At 45.3% G+C, this 20,542-nt stretch overlaps 1 protein-coding gene across 15 annotated transcripts in view; it reads left to right on the top strand.

Moving 5' to 3' along the window:
- st3gal3b (ST3 beta-galactoside alpha-2,3-sialyltransferase 3b) overlaps positions 1–16,313 on the top strand; it is a 35,865-nt gene extending 19,552 nt beyond the window's left edge. For 10 of the 15 annotated variants that reach the window (XM_056420425.1, XM_056420434.1, XM_056420433.1 and 7 more), the window contains 4 exons: positions 8,844–8,990; positions 10,672–10,818; positions 10,976–11,090; positions 13,136–13,223. In XM_056420425.1, the coding sequence (XP_056276400.1) occupies positions 8,844–8,990; positions 10,672–10,818; positions 10,976–11,083 (402 nt within the window). In that variant the 3' untranslated portion in view covers positions 11,084–11,090; positions 13,136–13,223. Of the gene's footprint in view, positions 1–8,843; positions 8,991–10,671; positions 10,819–10,975; positions 11,091–13,135 lie in introns of all 15 variants that reach the window. The other 5 variants (XM_056420429.1, XM_056420435.1, XM_056420432.1 and 2 more) reach the window with 1 other exon arrangement.
- Positions 16,314–20,542: the final 4,229 nt, after the last annotated feature.

Raw genomic sequence — 20,542 nt, 5'->3', positions numbered from 1 at the left:
ATATTTGTATATTCTAAAGAACCATACCAGTGTTTTTACACATTTTAGCATATTTATATATATATATTTCCATAGAATGGTGTGTTAAAGGTGGTCAATTCAAAATTCACAGCATTATTGGCAGTAAATCACTGTCTATGTGACGAAATAGTGGAGTAATGGCCTCTTGAACAGCAAATGAAGTCCCTCTCCGTGTTGTAAGCTGATCTCCTCTGTGCTTTGTTGGTGCACTTGAGTGTGTGTGTGTGTGTCCCCCACTAGCGAGCTAATCACCACTGCTCTGTGTCCATAACGCGTATGCACACTGAGCTCTGTCAGCACTGTTGTTGTTGTCGTTGTTTGCACTGTTAGAACTCTGACCTGCCAGCCGTCGTCTCGGCCATCACCATGTTGTCAGTTCCCGGAAAACATAGATATGATGTACATTTTTTATTTTGCAACTTTTTATAGATGTGTAAACAGATTTGTATTCATACCATTTTTTTGGCATTACTCTATCTAAATTATGTATATTTTTCTCTGGCAAAAGTCACTGCAATATATATTTTAAAATAACAGAAAATGGTTTTAAAGCGCAAATGTAGTTCTATAAAATATGCTGTGTTGGAGCAAACCTTTAAAATCCTTTAAGATTGTACACGGGCAGAATATCTAAACTCTGTTTTATCGCTTGCTTTGTGAGGAATGCCTCTGTCCAATATGGCAACCACAGGCTGGGGAAACCTGGTTTATTATCCAGCCCAGCTGTGTGACTTTGAGGGAGCAACTCCCAGCTGGGCTTTTTACAAGGTGACATTTGTCAAAATCATGTGAGTAAGGGAAGGGGAGAAAGGACGGTACCATTCTAATACAGGATGGAAATGGCATATGATATCAAGCTGAAACTAAGTGATAGTGTGAAGTTGGATTAGAGATTGAGAGAATAGAGGACAGCTAGATGAAAAGGATAAAGTCAAAGAGGGTAACGGGATAATAGCTGGGGAAAAGAAAATGAGCAGTGGAAGGTAATAAAGGAAAATGGAGGAAAATGGCTTGCTTGGCTGATGGCCTCTCCAGCCTTTGATAGGGCCCAGATTCTTCTGGCAAGTCAAAAGGAGAGGACAGTGGAAATGGCTGCTCGGGATAATTGATCTGGCCCCTGGCGTCTGACTCGGCCCTCTTTGATCTGCTGAGGGGGGAAGAATGTTTCTCATAGGTTAAAAATCAGCGAACATAAAAAAGAAAAATCCGTGTTTGGTCAGCCTTGATGATATGGAAGAAGTGAACTGACCGATGGGCAGAGATTTCACTTTGGACCAATGTTTTATTTTATTTTTTGTACATCTGCAATAGTTAATTTACGATTCTAGAAATATAACACTATATGTAACATTTTTCCAGTGCAATTGACTCCACTTAACATGTTTTTGTATGACATTAAAGATCATTTGAATTGCAGCATATTAGATCAGCTCAGTAAATCCTGTCACTGTCAGAAATATCATGCACCATAAATACGCACGCGTGCCTTCTGTGGATTCTGACTGAAAAAAGAGACATTGGATTGTCCCCCTCATTACCAGACAACCGGTATCTAAATCAATAAAGGGTAACTCTGTTTGTGAGTGATACTACGTACTTTGGGATATACGGCAGGATATCCTCACCAAGTAGCAGCACGCATCGCTCCCTTTGCTTTATGTCCACTTTAGTCCAGCCCAGTGGGAAATGTAATGTAGCTGAGGTTCGCTGTCCTTTTACGCGTCTTGGTCCGGGAGGGGATTTCTTTGTGTAACTTGCTCACTCAGAGCTGCAAGGGATGCAAAACCTTTTCACTCTCCTTCTGTGGAGATGAAAGAAAGTGTATTTCCTTCTCCTTTTAAAAGGTTGGCGGGTGGTGCACGGTTGTTGTGCAGCTGCCAGTGACTCATCCAGCCAGTTGTGAGAGTGCTCTACGATCCTGCGCTATTGTGCCTACAAATGCCTACAGCCCAGTCTTGGATGGTTGAACAGAATACAAACTAGAATGGGCACTCGGTAGAGCGCATACCTTCGCATATCACACGATTGGGCATTGAATTATGAACATTTTGGCATAAGTTGCATGCCAATTGGATAAAAATTGACCGCGCTATGGTAAAAAGAAGATTTTGACCTTTTCATGACCTTGACCTTTGACCCGATCGATCCCAAAATCTAATCAAATGGTCCCTGGATAATAACCAATCATCCCACCAAATTTCATGCGATTCGGTTTAATACTTTTTTAGTTATGCGAGTCACACGCATACAAATAAATAAATAAATACACGGCGATCAAAACATAACCTTCCGCATTTTCAATGCGAAGGTAATTAGAGAGGCCATTTTCCAATCTGTTATTTCGTGTTTTGGACACTCTTACAAACTCAAAAACTCCAACTCGCTCTCAAGTCCAGATTGGCCAACTTGACCGTGGTCCTCATCAGATCTGAGACGCAGCTCTCCCGCTGAATGTGTCGTGCGTTTTGGAGCATCTACAATTGCTATACTGCAGCATCACAGGGCTTCCGACTTCCCTCATTACCACAGGTCCACGTGATTACGACTCAACGCTGTAAAGTCCGACCCCACATACACCGCCGCCTGGTTGATTGCCCAGTTACATATTGTTTACAAATGTGCTCAAACCAGTTTCCACAATTGTCTATATTCTTGTTTTTCCCTATTTTTGTAGTTCTCTATTTTGCCTGCATGCACAGCACACGCTCACGGCTCATGCACACACAGCCGCAGTTGTTTGTATATTCGGGGATATTTTCAAACGGAGTCGGCGAAGGATATACAGCCGGTGGTAAACACTGGTTCGAAGGTGGAGTGCCGGTGTTCCATCGTTCCTGTTTGTTTACAGGAGCTCTCCCTGCTCTCTACAGGCCACAGAAATCAATGATGGATGGAGACAATTTGAGGAAGAGTGCTTCTCTTTTAATAGAAATACAACCAGGGGTTCAGAAATATCAAAATATTGTAGTGAAGCCAATATTTGAAGAACATTTCACAGCCCTTGGGCAATGGCAGAAATTCAGCAGGAAATTATCAAAATAGCCCATTGCTTCATATCACTGACAAATTTACCAAATCTCCTTCCGGCTGGCATATTGTCTAGACGCATTTCCGACTTTTAATCTCTAACGATCAGTTGTTTTGTGAGTTTATAGATATGTCTTTTTAACTCTATCATTGAGGACACACGGAGGAGAGAAATAACAGCTATATGTCTCGATTTTAAGTCTTAACATCTGTGCAGAAGCCCAAAGTAGCATGCATACATGTATTCATAAACATTTACATACTTGTAAACATTGATTTTGAACATGATCCAAGTGACTAACATAAGGTCCGGATGTCACTGATTACCGTGAGTGTTGTGTTTCAAAAATGAGTCGCCTACCGACCCTATAATGACCAACACTCAGACCTGTACTCTGGGTTCCTGTTCGTGGTGTGTTTTGATGCAATGGATGTTGGGTAATTAGACTTTAATGGAACTTTCACATGTCAAAAATAGGTCACTATCGGGATTAACTTTTCTTTTTTTGTGTCTGATACCAGTGCTCCTGCCAGTGCAGACCATGTTGAACATACAAGTCTTCAGGGTGACTAGCTGTCAAGTGACGGCACTGTTTTCACGTTTGCCGTCATGGGAGTGTGGAGAAGAGGGTTTCACACACTGGGTAACCGAGGAGAAGCCTTGAAAAGGGAAACCACTGACCTCAATGAGGGCAGAGTTCTTGGTATGTGTCAAGAAAAGAAAAGGCAAATTGGCAAATGCTTCAGATTCCGAGCCAACAAAAGGCAATAAAATAACCAAAGCTGGACAGAATTGTACCTCTCGGATTTTCAGAAACTGTAATCCCCCGCTGTGATTGAATCTCAGCATTTAGCAGCTATTTTCAACATTCTTCCTGAAATGGTTCCTCTTCAGTGGACCACTTATGTGGTGAGACACTGCAACTTGTAAACTCAAAGGTCTAACATGTACACGGTGCTAATGACCTCCAGAACAACCGTGATAGTGAGCAATTCGTGGCTGCCGTTTTAGTTTTTAAATTGCTCGAAGTCGACTTTCCAGAATCCAGTCCACCTCGTTTGAGTCATCCTCTCCCTGAGAACCAAACACAACCACATTCTCAGACAGCCAGATAGAGCTGCTGCCTGTCGGAGGAGGACGGACATCTGTGGCGTTCCAGCCGTGTTCTGAGATTATTCTAGAGAACACATGAGAATCGCAATGCAGGCATATCCTGTATCTGGTGACTAGATGGTCTGGCTTTATTACATGTGGCTGACAGAGTGCAGAGTTTGTTTGTGTTTGTTTACACTGAAGCGCTTTAAAGCCACCTGTAGGACTCAAGCAGATGTGAAACCTTTTGTTCTTTCCTCTCATATTACAGTTCTGTTCACTGCTCCACATCGTCCCCCGGGAACTTTTAAACTAAGCTGTCTGCTTCATGCATGGAGGCATTGTTGGTAAAGTTTCATGGCCACACTAAAACCAAACTACACTGAAAGCCATAAGTGCAAGGCTGGATGAGTCCAGACACTAAACCAAGCCGTTTCTTATTTAGGCATTTTGAGCACAGCTACATTAGGGGAAATAAGGTTATTTATTTATTCCCTTTAAACATTCATGTCATTGTTCTTTACAATATCTCACGGTCCAGATCACGTCTTCCTTCGGTTTGATCCCCTCACTCGTTTTGGCAGTCGTCTTGTCCATGCCCTCGGACATCGTCCCGCTCTCATCCGGGCTTTAAGCGGTGATGGTTTGTATAGTTGTGATTTTCCTACAGCTGTGAATTCACAAGACAAAAATACTTGCCACGCTTATGTTGGAACTGACAACCCGACAGAGAAACTGAGTGCTTTTATAGTATCGGTGTGCTTTCAGTGATGCATTAACCTCATTGTGTATCAAATTCACTTGGGAAGCAAAGCAATTAAATATAAATGTTCTATGTTAACCTTACTTCCATCACATGTTCCAAGGTATTCGTTAGTTTGAGGTTTGAATGGTGCTCTGTTGCATCATCTAGCTCTGCTCTCTTCGTGGTCTCTTGGTAACGATTCAATGGCACCTGACTGGAGAATTAGAACCACCAACTGTTCGTGATGTATCCCAACTCCTAATGTTCACATAACAATGGTGGATGGAAATGGGCACATTTTTTAAAATTGTTATTTTGGCTAAATTCTGATGGAAACTTGGCTAATGTCAACACAAGTTGATTTGTAACGTCTCGGCTTACTTTCCTCTGACTGAGTGAGTGATGTCGACCTCTATGGTATATCTCCTTGCATTGCAAACAATTAACTCTCCCAGGTCAAGGTTGTTTTAACAGGTGCTTTATTGGAGCACACGGCCTTGTGCACTCACTTAAATCTAATAATCCAGACCAATTTATCCATAAAACTGTCGTAGGAGAAGGGAAACAGCCATTTCCTCTCTCCATAGCCCAGCGACAGCCCAAACACCAAAGCCCCACACTTCTGTTCACCTTAGAGTGTGTGTGTGTGTGTGTGTCAGGGTTTGGCGAGTACGTGGTGGCGCAGCACTCTGCAGCTTCCTGTTCTCTTATGGTCAAATGCCACTACCTCAACAATGTCTCTCTTGACTAACTAATCCCCACTCGTGTGGAGGTTAGCGGTGAGTCCGCAGTGGAAGCCACACCCTGTTCCCTGGAGGCTATTTGCTTTAAGCTTCGAGTACGTGTTGTCGTTTAAGTCTTTGACAAAAGGTTCCACTGTTGCTCATAATTAGGGATGGGTATCGTTTGGGTTTTTTCCGATACCGGTGCTAAACCGGTACTTTTAAAATGATACCGGTGCCTAAACGGTGCCTGAACTGATACTTTTTTTTTTTACGCACAATGAGGACATTAAAAACCTCTTTGGCCATATTCCCTGTAGAAGCCGTTATCATGGAGCACTGACACACAACGGATATCAGACTGTTAACATTCACAAGATATGTTCTCCATTATATGATGTGATATGTATTGTCATGTGCAGACTTTATAGGGTTAAACCTGTCACTGTTGATGGGCAAAGAGAACAACCAATCAGAGGGACTGAAGATGACACGTGACAAATAAAGTTTTGCTTCTGACAGCAATTTACAATGAAACAAAGTGATGCCCCACGGTCTTTATTCCTCCGTCATTATATTCCCGGTAACACCGGGTATACAGCCGGGATCGCTGGACACCAACACATCTGCTAGCAGACTGTCTAGCTTAAACATCGTTATAATGGCTAATTTATTATTTCTTGGGCTACTTTTATGAATGCAAGACTTGCAATCAACGTTACGGTACTAATCTGAGTTCAGGCTGCTCGTCATCATCGGTCTCCACGTGTTCAGGGGGACCGGTGACGGTCTCCCCATCGCGCCCAGCCTGACGCTGGTGTGCTCCACACGGGTTCACGTAGTCACACACGGCGCAGCCTCCGCTGTCAAACTTAAATATGAGAGGCTCGTAACCTGCTGACAGGGCGGAGTCACCTGAGAAGTTCACAACAATAGTTTTTTTCAATTTCAATCGGCTCAGGCACCGGAAAGAAGCACCGAAATGTGCGTTGCGTTTCGGTCCGGGTAATACCGGTTGTATTGGAACCAGTACCATATTGGCACCGGTTTCCGGAACCCAACCCTACTCATAATATATACATTAGTTTGAACCGTTTGTACATTGCTTTTTTAATTAGAAATCACCGTGACACTCTGCAGTTCTTCTGGAGTAGTTTAAGAGCTGAATGAGGATGGCGTGATGTCATTAACTTGACCTCCCCTGTCCAGGTCCTAACGGATGGAGGTTTGAGTTGGTGACCTTTTTTTAATGTAAGCAACTTCCCACATTCCTAATCTCATGACAGTACCCACAGCCCCCTCCCTCCTGACAGCCTGAACCCTTGCGTACTAATTGCTGTTACATTTCTCCAAACCACCTGTACTTTGCCAGTTCTCCGAATACCTTCAAAGAGATCCCCGCCCCTTGACATTTGCATCTACCTCATTGCTGTGTAAAGTGAGGGGCGTGTGTTGCGTGTAATTAGCTTCTCTCCTTCCTAGAATAATTTTTAAAAAGCGCATCACTTTCTTTTATTCGGCGTACACAGCGGCGCACATATCCAAACAACGCGGCTAAATAGATTCCTGGCAAACACAAGCTGTGTTGACAGCAGAGATGAGCTGCTGTTCCTGTCGCAGCTTGCCGGAGGCACAGAGCTGGGCCCACGTTCAAAAAGAGCCGCCACAAAGCCACAAAGCCACGAGACTTGTTGTTACTGCCTCTGCCAACACACGCACACGCACACACACGCACACACAGTCGTGCATTTCTGTATCAAAGGCGGCGGGGCTGAATCTTCACTATTTGAACAGGTGATTCCCATTTACTTCTGCGGACTGTATCGGCTTCATGACTTTTAGGAAGTCGCACTGTCGGGAGAGTCACTCCCACGGGGCGTTGGGAGCACATTGGTTGAGTTTACTAGTGGAGGTCCGGTTACCTGTCACAGCTGTGAAGGGGACAGGATCGTTGCCTCCGCTGTTGAGATCATTTGTCTGAGTTTGTGTCTGCCTCCTCATACTTGGTGGCTGTCGGAGTAAGACTGAGCTTAACAAGTGCCTTTCATCAGTTGCATAATAATATTGAGATGGCTCCGGCGGCTTGTCGGACAGGTTGCCCTAATGACGGATAATGATTGCTTCGTGACTCGCAGGTGTGATTTAAACCAATTCATTTCAAATGCCATATTAACCCATGGATGGTTGATCGGGAGAAAATAACAACGGATACTTAATATATAGGGTGTTACCATGCTTTTGTGGGGGGGGGGGGAGGGAGGTTGTGTCTACCCCAATGCTGATACAAGACCAATCCGACCCCCAATATACAGTGGAACATATGTTGCATAGGTCCTATTTTCAAGAAAAAAAGGCAGTTTCAATGTTTGATTCACCAAAACCAAGACGGATAAACATTCCATTATCCAAACCGCTTCTCCTCTATTAAGGTCGCGGGGCGCTGGAGCCGATCCCAGCTGACGTTGGGTGAAGGCAGGGTCACCTGGACAGGTCACCAGTCCATCCAGGGGCACAGACAGAGACAGACAACCATTCACTCTCACATTCACACCTACGGGCAATTTAGAGATCAATTAACTTGAGCTGCATGTCTTTGGACTGTGGGAGGAAGCCGGAGAACCCGGAGGGAACCCACGCTGCCACGGGGAAAACATGCAAACTCCACACAGAAGGACCGCCCCGACCGGGCATTGAACCCACGGCCCTCTTGCTGTGAGGCGACAGTGTTAGCCACTCCACCACCGTGCAGCCCACAGATAAACATCATAACTATATAACAAATAAGTTCCTTCATATTGTCTACAGCTACTGAACCTCTCAGGAGTGTAACGCACTCTACACTCCAGCGCAGCTTCACCCCTCACCCACTGCTTGTTTCTCTTCCTACCAGGAGTCCTAATTACTGATGTCCTGCGAACCCTCGCCCTGACTTCATCCATTACAGGCCCAAAGCCATTTCCCTAATTAATGCTAGTCGGGGTCTGGCTTCTGGTTGGCTTCTGTGTTTTATGTCAGTGTTACCGAGGATAATCTCACTTTGATGTTGGGTTGGTAAATTGCAGTTGGCTGTCCACCATCATGTGAATGTTGGTTTTGTGTTTCATGCACATGACTCCTAGCCCTGCAAAGAAAAACAGTGCAGTATTTATGTTGACAATGACGAATTCACAATCTTCTGTTTTCCTTCCCCTCTTCTTTCCCTCTGTTACGATCCATTTCCTTGCCAATACTTCAGAGGGGTACAGAGGGGTTCTGGAAGTCGGTGGCCCAATATGTGCCTCGGGAGCCGACGGAGATGAGAATCCTCAATCCCTACTTCATCCAGGAGGCTGCCTTCCAGTTCATCGGCCTGCCCTTCAACAATGGCATCATGGGCAAAGGGGTAAGACTCGTGCAAAAAGTCATCAAAAAGGCACGCACTCGGAAATTGGATTGTGTTTTTCAAGGTAACCGGCCAAATGGAGAAATCTATATCCTTCAGCGAACACGTATTTTCATATTCTAAACACCGCACATTGTGCTGAAATGATCACGATCAACCATTTTACTCTGAAGCCAAGGTTGTGTGACGACGGCATCGCCCTGTAATCACACCGTTGCCTTTTTTAAATAATTGGTGGAAGGAAAAATACAAAATGATTCTGCAGGCATTTGATCAGACTACTGATCAGAGAACAGCCGTACCAAAGCCCTTGGATGTACTTTTTGTCAACCTGTAGAGGATCTGCGCTTTAGTTGTATTTCACTTTTTAGTGCTTTGTACCTAACATTTTGTTTCTGGAGGAAGTTTTTAACCACAAAATAGGAGTTTCACTCCCATTTTCAAAATAAGAGGGAGAAGTAAATAAAGTAATTCAAATGTTGGAAACCTGCTCCAACCCCAGTCGAGTCTGAGTTCTACAGCACTTAATTGCTTTTAGTCAATGTTAGAATATGAAACAAGTGCTTTGCTCATAGAACACGTTTGTCTGGACTCGAGACTTCTCAATCAGCTCTGGACCAAACGAGATTTGGCTCAAAAATAAAGTGAACACATTTCCGTTGACCAGCCACAGGAGTAGAAGGCAGCCAATATAAAGTAATGTGGTTTGTATTCAATTTATATTAATTTGGGTGTTTTTATGGCAAGTAAAGAGGAATATTGTTGAAGAATTGGAGAAGACATGAGCAGTGCATCACCATAGCTCTGCCCTCTGGGGCCACCAGAACACCCCTGTATGAACTCCACTCTGCAACATGTGTTCAACATGTGGGCATCTGGTGTGTGTGTGTGTGTGTGTGTGTGTGTACATTTGTGTCTGGGTGTTTGTAGTGCTGTCTCATAAAATACAGGCTGCAGAGTTGTATGATTTGGCACATTCTTTCCCCAGAACACTTTCCTGTCTATCTTCTGGCCATCATAGTTTATGTTGGAGTATGTAGAAATTAATGAGGAGGCCTATTTGTTATACTAGTGTTTATGTTGAGTGTGTTTGTGAATGTGTGTGTAAATTAATCTGTATTGGAACACGCAGTAGGGGGCTGGCCAGCTGCTGGCTCAGCTCCACCTGCCCTGAGGGCTGCAAAACAGGGTAATGATTTAAATGGGGCCTCCCTCCACTCTTTCCCACTTTTTTTTTCAACACACCCACTTTTTTTGTCAACCTCTCTCTTGTTCTCCAACCTCCACACACAGCCCCTGTACCCCCCAGATCTCTGGCTGCCCTCGGCGCTTAGGAAGCCCAGTTCAACCCTGTAGATCACGGTGTCGTAGCAGGGGTCTGCCGGGTTCCGTGTAATAGTTAATCACCAAGTGCTCAAAGTCAGTGAGCAGCGGTGGAGCAGAACAAAGACCGAGGTACAAAGGAGGGCGGGAAGCAAATACACGAGGGATTAGACATGCGTCTCTGAACTTGCGTTAAAAACCACGATCGCTTTCAAAATGGTCTGAAATTGGTGATCCAGCACATTCTTTTGTCAACACGAATCCCTGCGTTGGTATGAATAACACTTTGAATCAACAGATGCCCCCGGTGCGTGTGCGCTGATGTTCTGATAGCCTGCATCTGTTTATTTAACGACAGAACATTCCAACTTTGGGAACAGTTGCTATAACGATGGCACTGCATAACTGTGACGAGGTGGCGGTGGCCGGTTTCGGCTACGACATGAACACGCCCCACGCACCTCTGCACTACTACGAGACGGTCAAGATGTCCGCCATTAAAGAGGTGAGTGTCCGAGCGCCGCGCTGCCCGGTGTGTTTGGGTGCGTCCGTCAAAAGGTACAAATATATGCATTTGTTTTGCTTTTTCTCTTAAACCTGGTGTGACATTCTCTCCATGCTAATGAGATCAATATGTTCTGGCTTCTTTCTTGCCACTGAAGAAACAAATGACTGTAATCTTTGATGAGGAGGGACCACCAGTCCTGTGGATGAGAGGGAGGGAACTGGCCTACAGCCAAAATACATTCACGACAAAGCCTTCACTGTAGTCTGATGGTAATATTAGTATTATGGTTATGCATGAATTGAACTTTTCTCAGCTTTTGTATTGCATCCGATGGCAATTGATGAGCAGTTAATCATGAGGCTTGATGAACTTTGTGGCTTTCTGTGTGTAGTTTCACAGATTGGATCCGCCTGCAGATCATCTGGTTCCGTCAGAGTTTATTCAGATACGAGCGTTAGAGCTGTGAAGCTGGGGGGAAGAATGTCTGCAGCATGTTATATTCTCATATAGTGCATTTAATGCAGGTAACCAGCCTATTTGGTGTAGATTCCAGTCTAAAAAAAGCTTTAGAATGATTTGAGCGTGAAGGAAATTGTAACAAAATGTAATTGCATTACTTTCAGTAACTGCAGTGGAGTTTTTGCATCAGGTCCATGTCACTGCATCATATTAGAAGCTGTTGGGCAATAATTACATCTCACTGAAACTTATTTCATTGTAAATATCAACGCATAGTAATCCCAAGTGACTGGGTAATACACGTTATTCTATGCTGAGACAGGAAAAACAAATGATAAAACTAAATTTAAATAAGTTGACGGCTAAATTTACTCTATTTTTGTATCCGTTAAGACGAATAAACCACGGGTATTTATTTTATAGTTCATGCATATTCGGAACTTCTCTTGTAACCTTTTACTTGAAGAATCATGAAGATGTAAAACTATAAACTAAACTACAATTAAAAAGAGTGACAAACAAAAGGCTGAAGCAGAAGAATGAGTTCAATCTAATTCCCCCGGCCTGAAGTGGCGCTGGTCTTTCGTCAGTCGCTGTGTCAACACGCTAACGGTTCGCGCGTCTTTGAAGAATCCTTTTCTAAACGCCCTCATGACTGATCTCCCTCCTCTCCATCAGTCAAGTCTTCCTCGGTGTTTACACTGAAACCCAGTGGAATCAAAGATGTCACCCGTGTGCCGACGTGTGTAAACCATGAGCTCGGCATGATGATAACCTTTGTCTAAACTCTCAGTGAACCGTTGACACTTATTATTATCATCTTCATGAACATTGTCATCAGCCACACATGGCTAATTAATGGGAATACTTTTTTGTTTGGAACATTTTAAACCGCCGCCACTCTCTGGGGCCGTTTGATTATCTGGAACCACATGAAATGATCTTTGTATTATTAAGAGTCTGTTTCCTATGTGGACGGAGGCTTGAAAGATCCATGGAAACTGTGTAATTAGAGGAGAAACATGAAATTGATGCATGTCACATGCATCCCTTCAGAGGGTCTGATGCTACTGAGGTCATCTGCTGTATGAGACGCTCCAATATCCTCGATAATGTTATATCAGAGCTAATCAAACAGAGGGAGACTATTATTATTATCATTTAATATGTTGACATCGATAATGGATCAAAATATTCGTTGTGCATTCAGGAGGCTGCTCCAAGTAACACACGTACGAAGCTTTCTCACCCAACTCTGCAGTTCCCCTCGGCTCCACTGAGCTTTTTGCCTTCTGATTCATTCAAGTTGGACAAAAACATCACAGCTCTGGTTCTTACGTTCATTGACAAAACAATTGTAGCCTATTGTTCCTTTTGGTCCTACCGGGACCGTCGCGTAGAGCGGTCGGAGGTCCGATCCACAGGAGCATCAGAGAGTTTTGAACCAGCAGGGACAACCTTATGCAGCGCTCCACTTGTTTCTCCTTCATGTTCCTCCTGTATGTTGGCTCCACCCTTTGCCTCCTTCATTCGCTTTCTGGCTGTTCCTCAGTCTCTGCATCCCAACGCACCACACAGGATCCGCCGGCTCCTGTTGCATCTCGGCCCACAGGACTGACTCCTCATAGCGCAGCAGGGAGCCGTGCTGGCCCAAAGTGGCTTTACTCAATAATACACACACACACACACACGTATGGACACTGGGAAGAGGAAGTCCTGAACCTGCAGGTTTCGGTTCACAGAGCGATGCCTTTGGAATGCAATCTCCCGAATGCTGATGTCGTCGTATTCTCTCAGTGATCATGGGTTATGTCTTCTGTCACTAAATTATATTTGTCTTCCGCTTCTCCCGTAGTCATGGACACACAACATATCCAAGGAGAAGGAGTTCCTTCGGAAGCTGGTGAAGGCCAACATCATCACAGACCTGACCAACGGCATCTGAGTTTACACGCTCCCGGTCTCCCGCTGCCTTTCCCAACGGACGACGCAACTGGAAACTGAGAACTGGGTCGTCTCTGGGAGAAAAGAACCCGTAGAATCCGGATGGCCTGCACACTGACTGGGTTTTTCATATCAAAGGAGATTATTTAAAAATAAAAATAAACAGACACAGGAGTGTTTCTGTGGTGTGCTGCACACATGTGCCTTCTGAACCAAAGACTCCTGCTGATTGAAGCAGGGCGTGCAGAGGGTGCACACGGGGGGGACTGGATCTGCTCCGGTCTCATCGCGGGACGGTGGCGGGAAAGCTCTGCCGGCCCCTCGCTTCAACGTTGACCACGACCACCCCAGGAGTATCTCGAGAATGAAGAGTCGGATGTCAGGATTTAGCCTACCGCACTGGCTAACTTGATGAAGGCACACAGGAAGAAGGTATTCGCCGGAGTCTTCGCAGTGCCAAACGTACCTCGCACAGGGGAGAGGCCGTCCTCCTCCTTTTGCTGCCTGAATGTATTCACTTTCTTCAGTGTAAATATCAAAAGTTTTTACTGTGCTTTTTAACAAGCTGCAGCAGCCCCCCCATCCCCGACCACCATTTGTCCATTCATTCATTCCTCTTTTTTTCAAAATGAACATTGGCAAAGCCAGTTGACAGTAGATAAATCATCACGGGTCACCTGCCAGCAGTTAGTGATGTTCTCTGTTCTTTGTCTGTAAGGTGACGATATTCGGGGAGCGATGGAGCCGGCTCTGCACAGAGTGGCTGTGTCGGCTCGTACCGGGGCAGAGCGCACTGACCAGAGGATGCTTTCTAAGATGCTCTAAATGAAATAGCATTGAAAGCACTTATCAGGAAAATGTTTATTTATTATTTTGGTGAGTCTAAATTATTTTAGCCACGGGACTATTTGTTTTGAGTTGACCCGCCCTGGCGGGTGGGACCAAAAGTCAAATTGGGACACTGCCTTTTTCTCTTCCACCTCTTTGTAAACTCCTCCTCCTCCTCCTCGTCAGTCTTCTTCACTTCATCAGCTGTTCGGCCTCCAGGCTGCAGCCGGACGCACGGTGACGTTTTCTACTGTCCATCCCTCCTCCAACCTCCCGTTGCTGCAGATGTTGTTCTTCAGTAAATGGTGAAATCTCGGATTGTAGAATTTATATATATATATATTTTTTGGTTGCTTTTTAGGTCAATTTATTTTATATTGTTCCTAAGTCCCGTGTTTTGGTCACCGGCACGCCTGCTTTCTGTTGCGAGGGTTTCTATCGCTCCGCCTGTTTCCTCAGACGGCGTCATCTTTGAATTTAGTGGCTGAAGTTTCTAAAGCCAAATAAAACCGATTCATCGAAGAATTCAGTCATTACGGTTCTTGGGCAGAAGCCCTTGATTTGTGTGCTGGATGCAGCTCATGTTCACGATGGCCGCTGTCTTTAAACTGAGAAGCTCTGGGTGTGGATGGTCCCTCCGTCTGAAGGCCGGTGCTCCCAGGCCGCCACACTGCAGGAGCAGCGAAGGGTTCAGGACTAAACCATCAGACCGTTTGCTCCCTAAAAGAAGAAACTGTTGGAATGTCACGTCTGTTTTATGAAGTGAGTTTGATCATCTTAATCTCGTGATGGTGCGTTATTAAATCCTGCTTTACCAAGGCGGGGTTTTGTTTGACAGTTTTCAGATGACAAGTCAAGGAGCTTTTCGCCTGTTACCCGTTTCTCCTTCTTTGGAAGAGCACATTGAGTCTGTTGAACACACGGGTTCACTTCCAACACTCTTCATCAATAAGCTGCTGCTGCTTCATCCGCTGACCACCAGCTGACCATTGCCGTACCGGGAGGCGCTCTGTGCCTTCCGCCTCATTCCCTGAGGACTGTGGCGAGGAGTTTAACGTAACGCAGCTGGTCCCGTCTGTCCGGGTCAGGACGGCTCACCTCATCCCTCTGACGGGGGGCTGTTTCATATCTGCTGTGTATATATTATAGACAGCTTTAGGACGCCCCATACTGGTTGTTTTGTGTGTTTTAGCAAACAAACCACATGTTTAAGCTTATTTTAAATGTTGCTGCTGACGCCAGTTGCGATGCAGAAAATGATCTTCTTTTCTGGTCCATGGTTCTTCGTTGTGTTTGTGCGGCTCACCGATACGATGGCCTCTGGCAGCGTGCTGTGAGAGGCTCTGAGTGACTCGTGAAGGTCAGTGTCAGTACTGTGGGAGCAGCGGCTGGACATCTGTGGCTCTGGAGGGAGTTTCGTAGGAATCGGAACGTGAAGGATCCAGTGTTTTAGGAGCTTGACTCACTTGGGACAAAGTCAGGATATCTTCCTCTGCTGCTATGATTTTGATTTCATTTATTTTTTAATCAGTCTCTTGAGAGACCCCCATTTTTAAGGAAGTGCACTGGACCACCTCTTTAATTCTTGAATGTTCGAACGTCCCTAAATGCAGGAGAGTTTGAAACTGTCTCTGCCGAGTGCCGCGGGACCATGTCACTAAAATGCATATTAAATATAAAAGAGGCTGCAGTAGATTATCGATGACAAAGAGGGGATAATAGTGTACTGAGATTATTAGGAAACAAATCTTTTATGTTTTGGAAACTGGTCATTAATTTGGTCAAATGTGTAGTCGCCGGGCTAAAACGTGCCAAACCACCAGTTTGGTCTTCAAACGTTGAAGCAGACCCTCGGTTGGAGTTTCTTTTTAGTTTTTTTTTCTCCAGGTTTTGAGTTTGTGCGCATGCTGGTGGAGTTCAAAGGGTTTGGACCCAAATCGCCGCTTCTTCATAACCTGTTCACGCAGAAAGTATTCGCTTCTGTCATTCATCATATTTATAAAAACATTTTTTTACATTTTACATTCCACCATCAAAAGGAAGTCGTAGTGATCAAAAGTGTTACTGGGTTCATTTATTTTTTTCTATACAGTTATAAATGGCTTTCTGATACTCAATAAATAAGTTTGTAATGGATATCTGCCTGTGCATGTTTCCATCTTTTGACAGATTGGTGCTTTTTTGTATTATACTTTATTTTGTATATACATATTTCTGTACACTGTGAATTTTCAGTATCTATAGTAAATATTTTTGCTGTATTGGGTCTCTGTTTTATCAGACGTGCGTGTGTCAAAATGTGAGAACTGGTGGCCTGAGCGTCTTCTCGGATGGCCTTCGTCTCGTCGAGGGCCTCGTGTTGGGCACTAAACTATCTGTGTGTCACTTGGAGCTCACAGTGAAGAAGAGGGATGGAACCGAGGAGAGTGAAGAAGGGGATTTCCTCTTGTGCTCTGTTCTCTGTATCTCCGACCCTTCACAGCCAGAGGAAATCATTTTCCAAGCCTCCATCCACCGGACTTCCTCCCTAATGTACTCTCCTTTTTTCTCCCGTGTGTTTATATCGGTCCCACTCTGTCCTTCGCCGACTCACTCGCTCCCCTCACTCCTCTAAACTCAGTCGTTCTTTCTTGCGTGTTCCTATCGCTGTCGCCTCTTTCTTTCTCTTCACCTGCTCGACTCTGAGATCTGGTTTCATTGCTGAAGCCACGCGGGACTCATTCGAGACCTGTTGCGCACACACACAATAAACACACAAGCGATTCAGCTGCAGCCGCGACTCTCACACACACACACACACACACACCCGGCGCCACCATAAACCAGAGGAGCGTCGCTGGGCCGGATTGAGAGCAGGCCGTCCAGCTGTGGCTGCTGTAAGTCGGTGAGAGGGAACGCTGAAGGCCCCTAAAGCGCCCCTGGACCGTCCCATCCTGCTGTTGATGGGGTGCCGGCAACCTTCGGCCCCCACGAGTCACGCCTCGCCGATCCCCAAACCCACCTTGCGCTGGCTTCTCTGACTCCACAGATTTCCTGGCCTCCACAGGGTGGGATTGAAAGCTCACGCTCTCGCAGCGGGAGGATATTTGCCACCTGGGATCTCCCGCAGGCAGCTGGCCAGGCGGTCGTTGCCGGTCATCCGGTGGACGGGGCTGTGAGCACGCCTGCCCCGCTTCAGCCGATGGGCCTTTTATTCTCTGAGACAGGTTTCCCGCCCCACCTCCGCTCAGTCGGGTTGGAACGGAGGGGCCACGACCTCTGGGGCCAGAAATTCAAACTCCTTGTTAAAAAGAGTTTGAATGGGGAGAGAGAAAGAGAACACCCATTCAGGCACCTATTTGTTCCCCTTTGTTTACTTAATGCCGGGTCAGCTGAGGGAAAACAACATTCCCTTCTTTACCCCGTGGCCCACATTCTGTCCCGACCCCACAGGGTGTCGTCCCATCGGCCTGTAAACGTGCTCAATAATCATTACTAGTGAATATCAATAAATGCAGTTCCAGAATGACACATTTCAAAGATTACGTTAAATTGTTCAATGCAATTCAGTTAATTATATTTATCACAAAAAGATAAGGAGACCTTGTTTGCAGTGTGTGATCGTCCTTCCTGCTGCAATGATAACACACGACCTGGAAACGAGTGTGGAGCATCACGCTGGAAACGGCTCAGCAGCGATGTGGCCTTCAGGGTGAAGAGGAGAGCATAAATACATTTGACTACTTTGGCGAAAGCAACACTTTACTCTGAAGACAGCAATACAATTAAAAGTAGCCAGCTGACATTGTTCATGTCTAACTATTATATAGATGCATATATTACGTCCATTATTATTTTCATTGATCACAACAAATATTCATCTCTTCAGTCTACGTGTCAGAAAAAGGAAAAGTCCCCTGAATCCAAAGCCACATCTTCAAACTGATGATCGCTCACATGGTCTTCATCAGTAGATGCCGTTTGTCATGGAGGTCGAGATCAAGGACTCGCAAGTGAGATGTAAAGTGTCTGATCCTGCTCGTTGCTGAGCTTTCTGATGACGCAGCATGAACTTCTTCAGCAGATGGAGTGTTCTACTAAATGGTCAAATGACTGTCAATCGTTTCAAATTAATTTAGATTTACATTTGTAATGTCCACATCCATCTTCTGATGCAGATCATGAGAGAAGGTTGAGAGCAGAAAACTGTCCCATTGGAACAAGTGATCGTCAGACTTTGACTGAGGCGTCAGGATGAAACCGATTCAGACGTTCATGTCCCTGTCTGGATGGATTCACTTCTCTATCTACTGCCACCATCAGGGCAACATATAAATGGGTCAAATATAGTTGTTTATGATGAATAATGACATTCTCATCATGCTCAGCTGGACTTTGAGTTGTGTCTTCACTCTGTTAGCATGTAGCTTTGCCTCAGTTTAGCCTCAGTCATTATGACTCGTTGTGTTGCTTAATATCAACTGAAATGATTAACTGATCATCAGAAATGATGTTGATTCAGTTTTTATTTTTAAATGTAGCTGTATACCACCTTGTGATACGGCTGCAGCCAGAGAGACACACTGAAGTACCACCAGTGCTGTTGTGTACTCCGCTCCCCCTCCATCCGTCACATAACGCCTCTAATCAAGCCCCATGCCGACTGCTTGATGGTTTGTTTGTTTGTATGGACAGTGGTGCAACAAATCTGGAGGACGCCTGCAGGAGCGCAGCTTGCAAATGCTTTGATGAAATGTAAATTACTGCAGATTTATCCGCGCTTCATTCACTTATTTGCTAATGTGGAAACGCGTTGTTATGGAGTTCACTGTTTTGCAGCTACAGTATGACTTTGGCTTTGTTTTACACATTTAGCCTGAGGGCTTTGGACGGTGTGCTGGATGAGGGGAGTTCCCACTAGAAAAGTGAAAACAAACTGGTAAAACTGGAACAGGCCCAAGAAAAGAAAAGCACCGTTTGGATGGAGAGAGAGCAAAGAAGGGATGGAGAGGAAGGGGCGGTGACCTGTGCCTCCAGAAGAAACTGGAGACACCTCGGGGGGGATTTTAAAATACTCTTTAACCGTCCATCACATCTGGAACAGTCACTCTCCTTTCTGACTCTCCCTTCTCCCATGAGCACCGTCACCCAAAATCAAAACCACCCACCCATTCCCCCACCCGGTCCTGAACTTGGATGGACTCGGCAGGTCCAAAGTCCCAAGCCAGCACTCGGTATCCATAGAAACGGATATGTACATCCCGCAGAGAGAAACCAGACGCATGATACAAATAACATTTGATATCTTCTTTTTGCAAATTGTGCTCATAAATCCAGTTCTATATTCAAACAAGGAAATAAAATATGACTCCACTGATGTCATGCTTCTGCAGCGTGGCAGAGATCAAATGTGTGTGTGTGTTTGCGCATATGTGTGTGTGTGTGTGTGCTGAAGAAATATGCGTGTTGTGCTTGCATGGGGTTTAACTGGGTGTACAAACATTGTCATGCTGTAAATCCCTCACAATGCCAAACGAGTTCATCGCCATTGCTCACCGTGATGGATGATGTGGACACGCGTGTTCAATGTGCGGCCGCGTGGTGGCGTCCACTGAAACTCTGCCACTGGCCTGCTGACTTTACAGAGTGATTCATTTTTATTGAAAGCCATTTTTCTCTCTGGAGTTTATTGTCTGATCTTTTTAAGAGGAGCACTGATTGTTGGCAGGCAGGTCCGTTTGATGTGTGTGATAATGTGTGTGTAAGGAGTCCACATCACTCCTTGTTCTGGGTTGACACAAGAGGGGAAATAAGTTTAGCAAAGCTTTCTTTGACCTCAACAAGTCACATATTATATGTTTAAGATCCGGGCAGGTCTCCCTTCCCTTCTGCTGTCGTTGAGCTCATCCTTTTTATCTGACATTCCTGCATGTCATGCACCTCAGCTGTGTGCATTGTTGCCTTGTTGTCTCTACTATTAATAGCACCGAGGGATCCTCCCTGCATTTGTTTCTCTCTGCGTGGAGAGTGGGCCCAAAGAGGAAAGCGAAGGAGCTGTTTACCCAGCCTTTGTGCTCGGCGGGCCTCAGTGTTTGCCCTGCAGGGAGTGCCTCAGCCGGAGGGCCTTTCCGTGCACCAACGGGTGGGTGGGAGGAGAGCGGCGGCAGGACAAAGCGAGACAAACACGCAAATTGGAAGGGCGGAGAGTGGACGGGAGCTCGGCCAGTGAAAGGTGCGTGGCTACTGGTGCAGGGGTCTGTGGTTTGACGGAGGAGACCTTCACTTACTTGCATTACCAGGTCTGGTAAAGAGGTCAGGGCAGGACGGACTGGGCAAACATATGAAACAGTGTGTGTGTGTGTGTGTGTGTGTGTGTGTGTGGTGAATGCAATCAATGAATCATACGTGCATGGGCCCAAGAGGTCAGTGGCCCCCTGGACCAGAGGTGCTTTTTGAAGTGACTGTAAATATGTCTTGTTGGAAAGACAATCAATAAAGAGAAAGTAAACTA

Source organism: Pseudoliparis swirei, chromosome 8, assembly GCF_029220125.1.
Source record: "Pseudoliparis swirei isolate HS2019 ecotype Mariana Trench chromosome 8, NWPU_hadal_v1, whole genome shotgun sequence".
NCBI classification, from domain to species: Eukaryota; Metazoa; Chordata; class Actinopteri; order Perciformes; family Liparidae; genus Pseudoliparis; species Pseudoliparis swirei.
The sequence above is the reverse complement of the archived record's forward strand: the minus strand, read 5'-3'. Positions and strand labels throughout refer to the sequence as shown.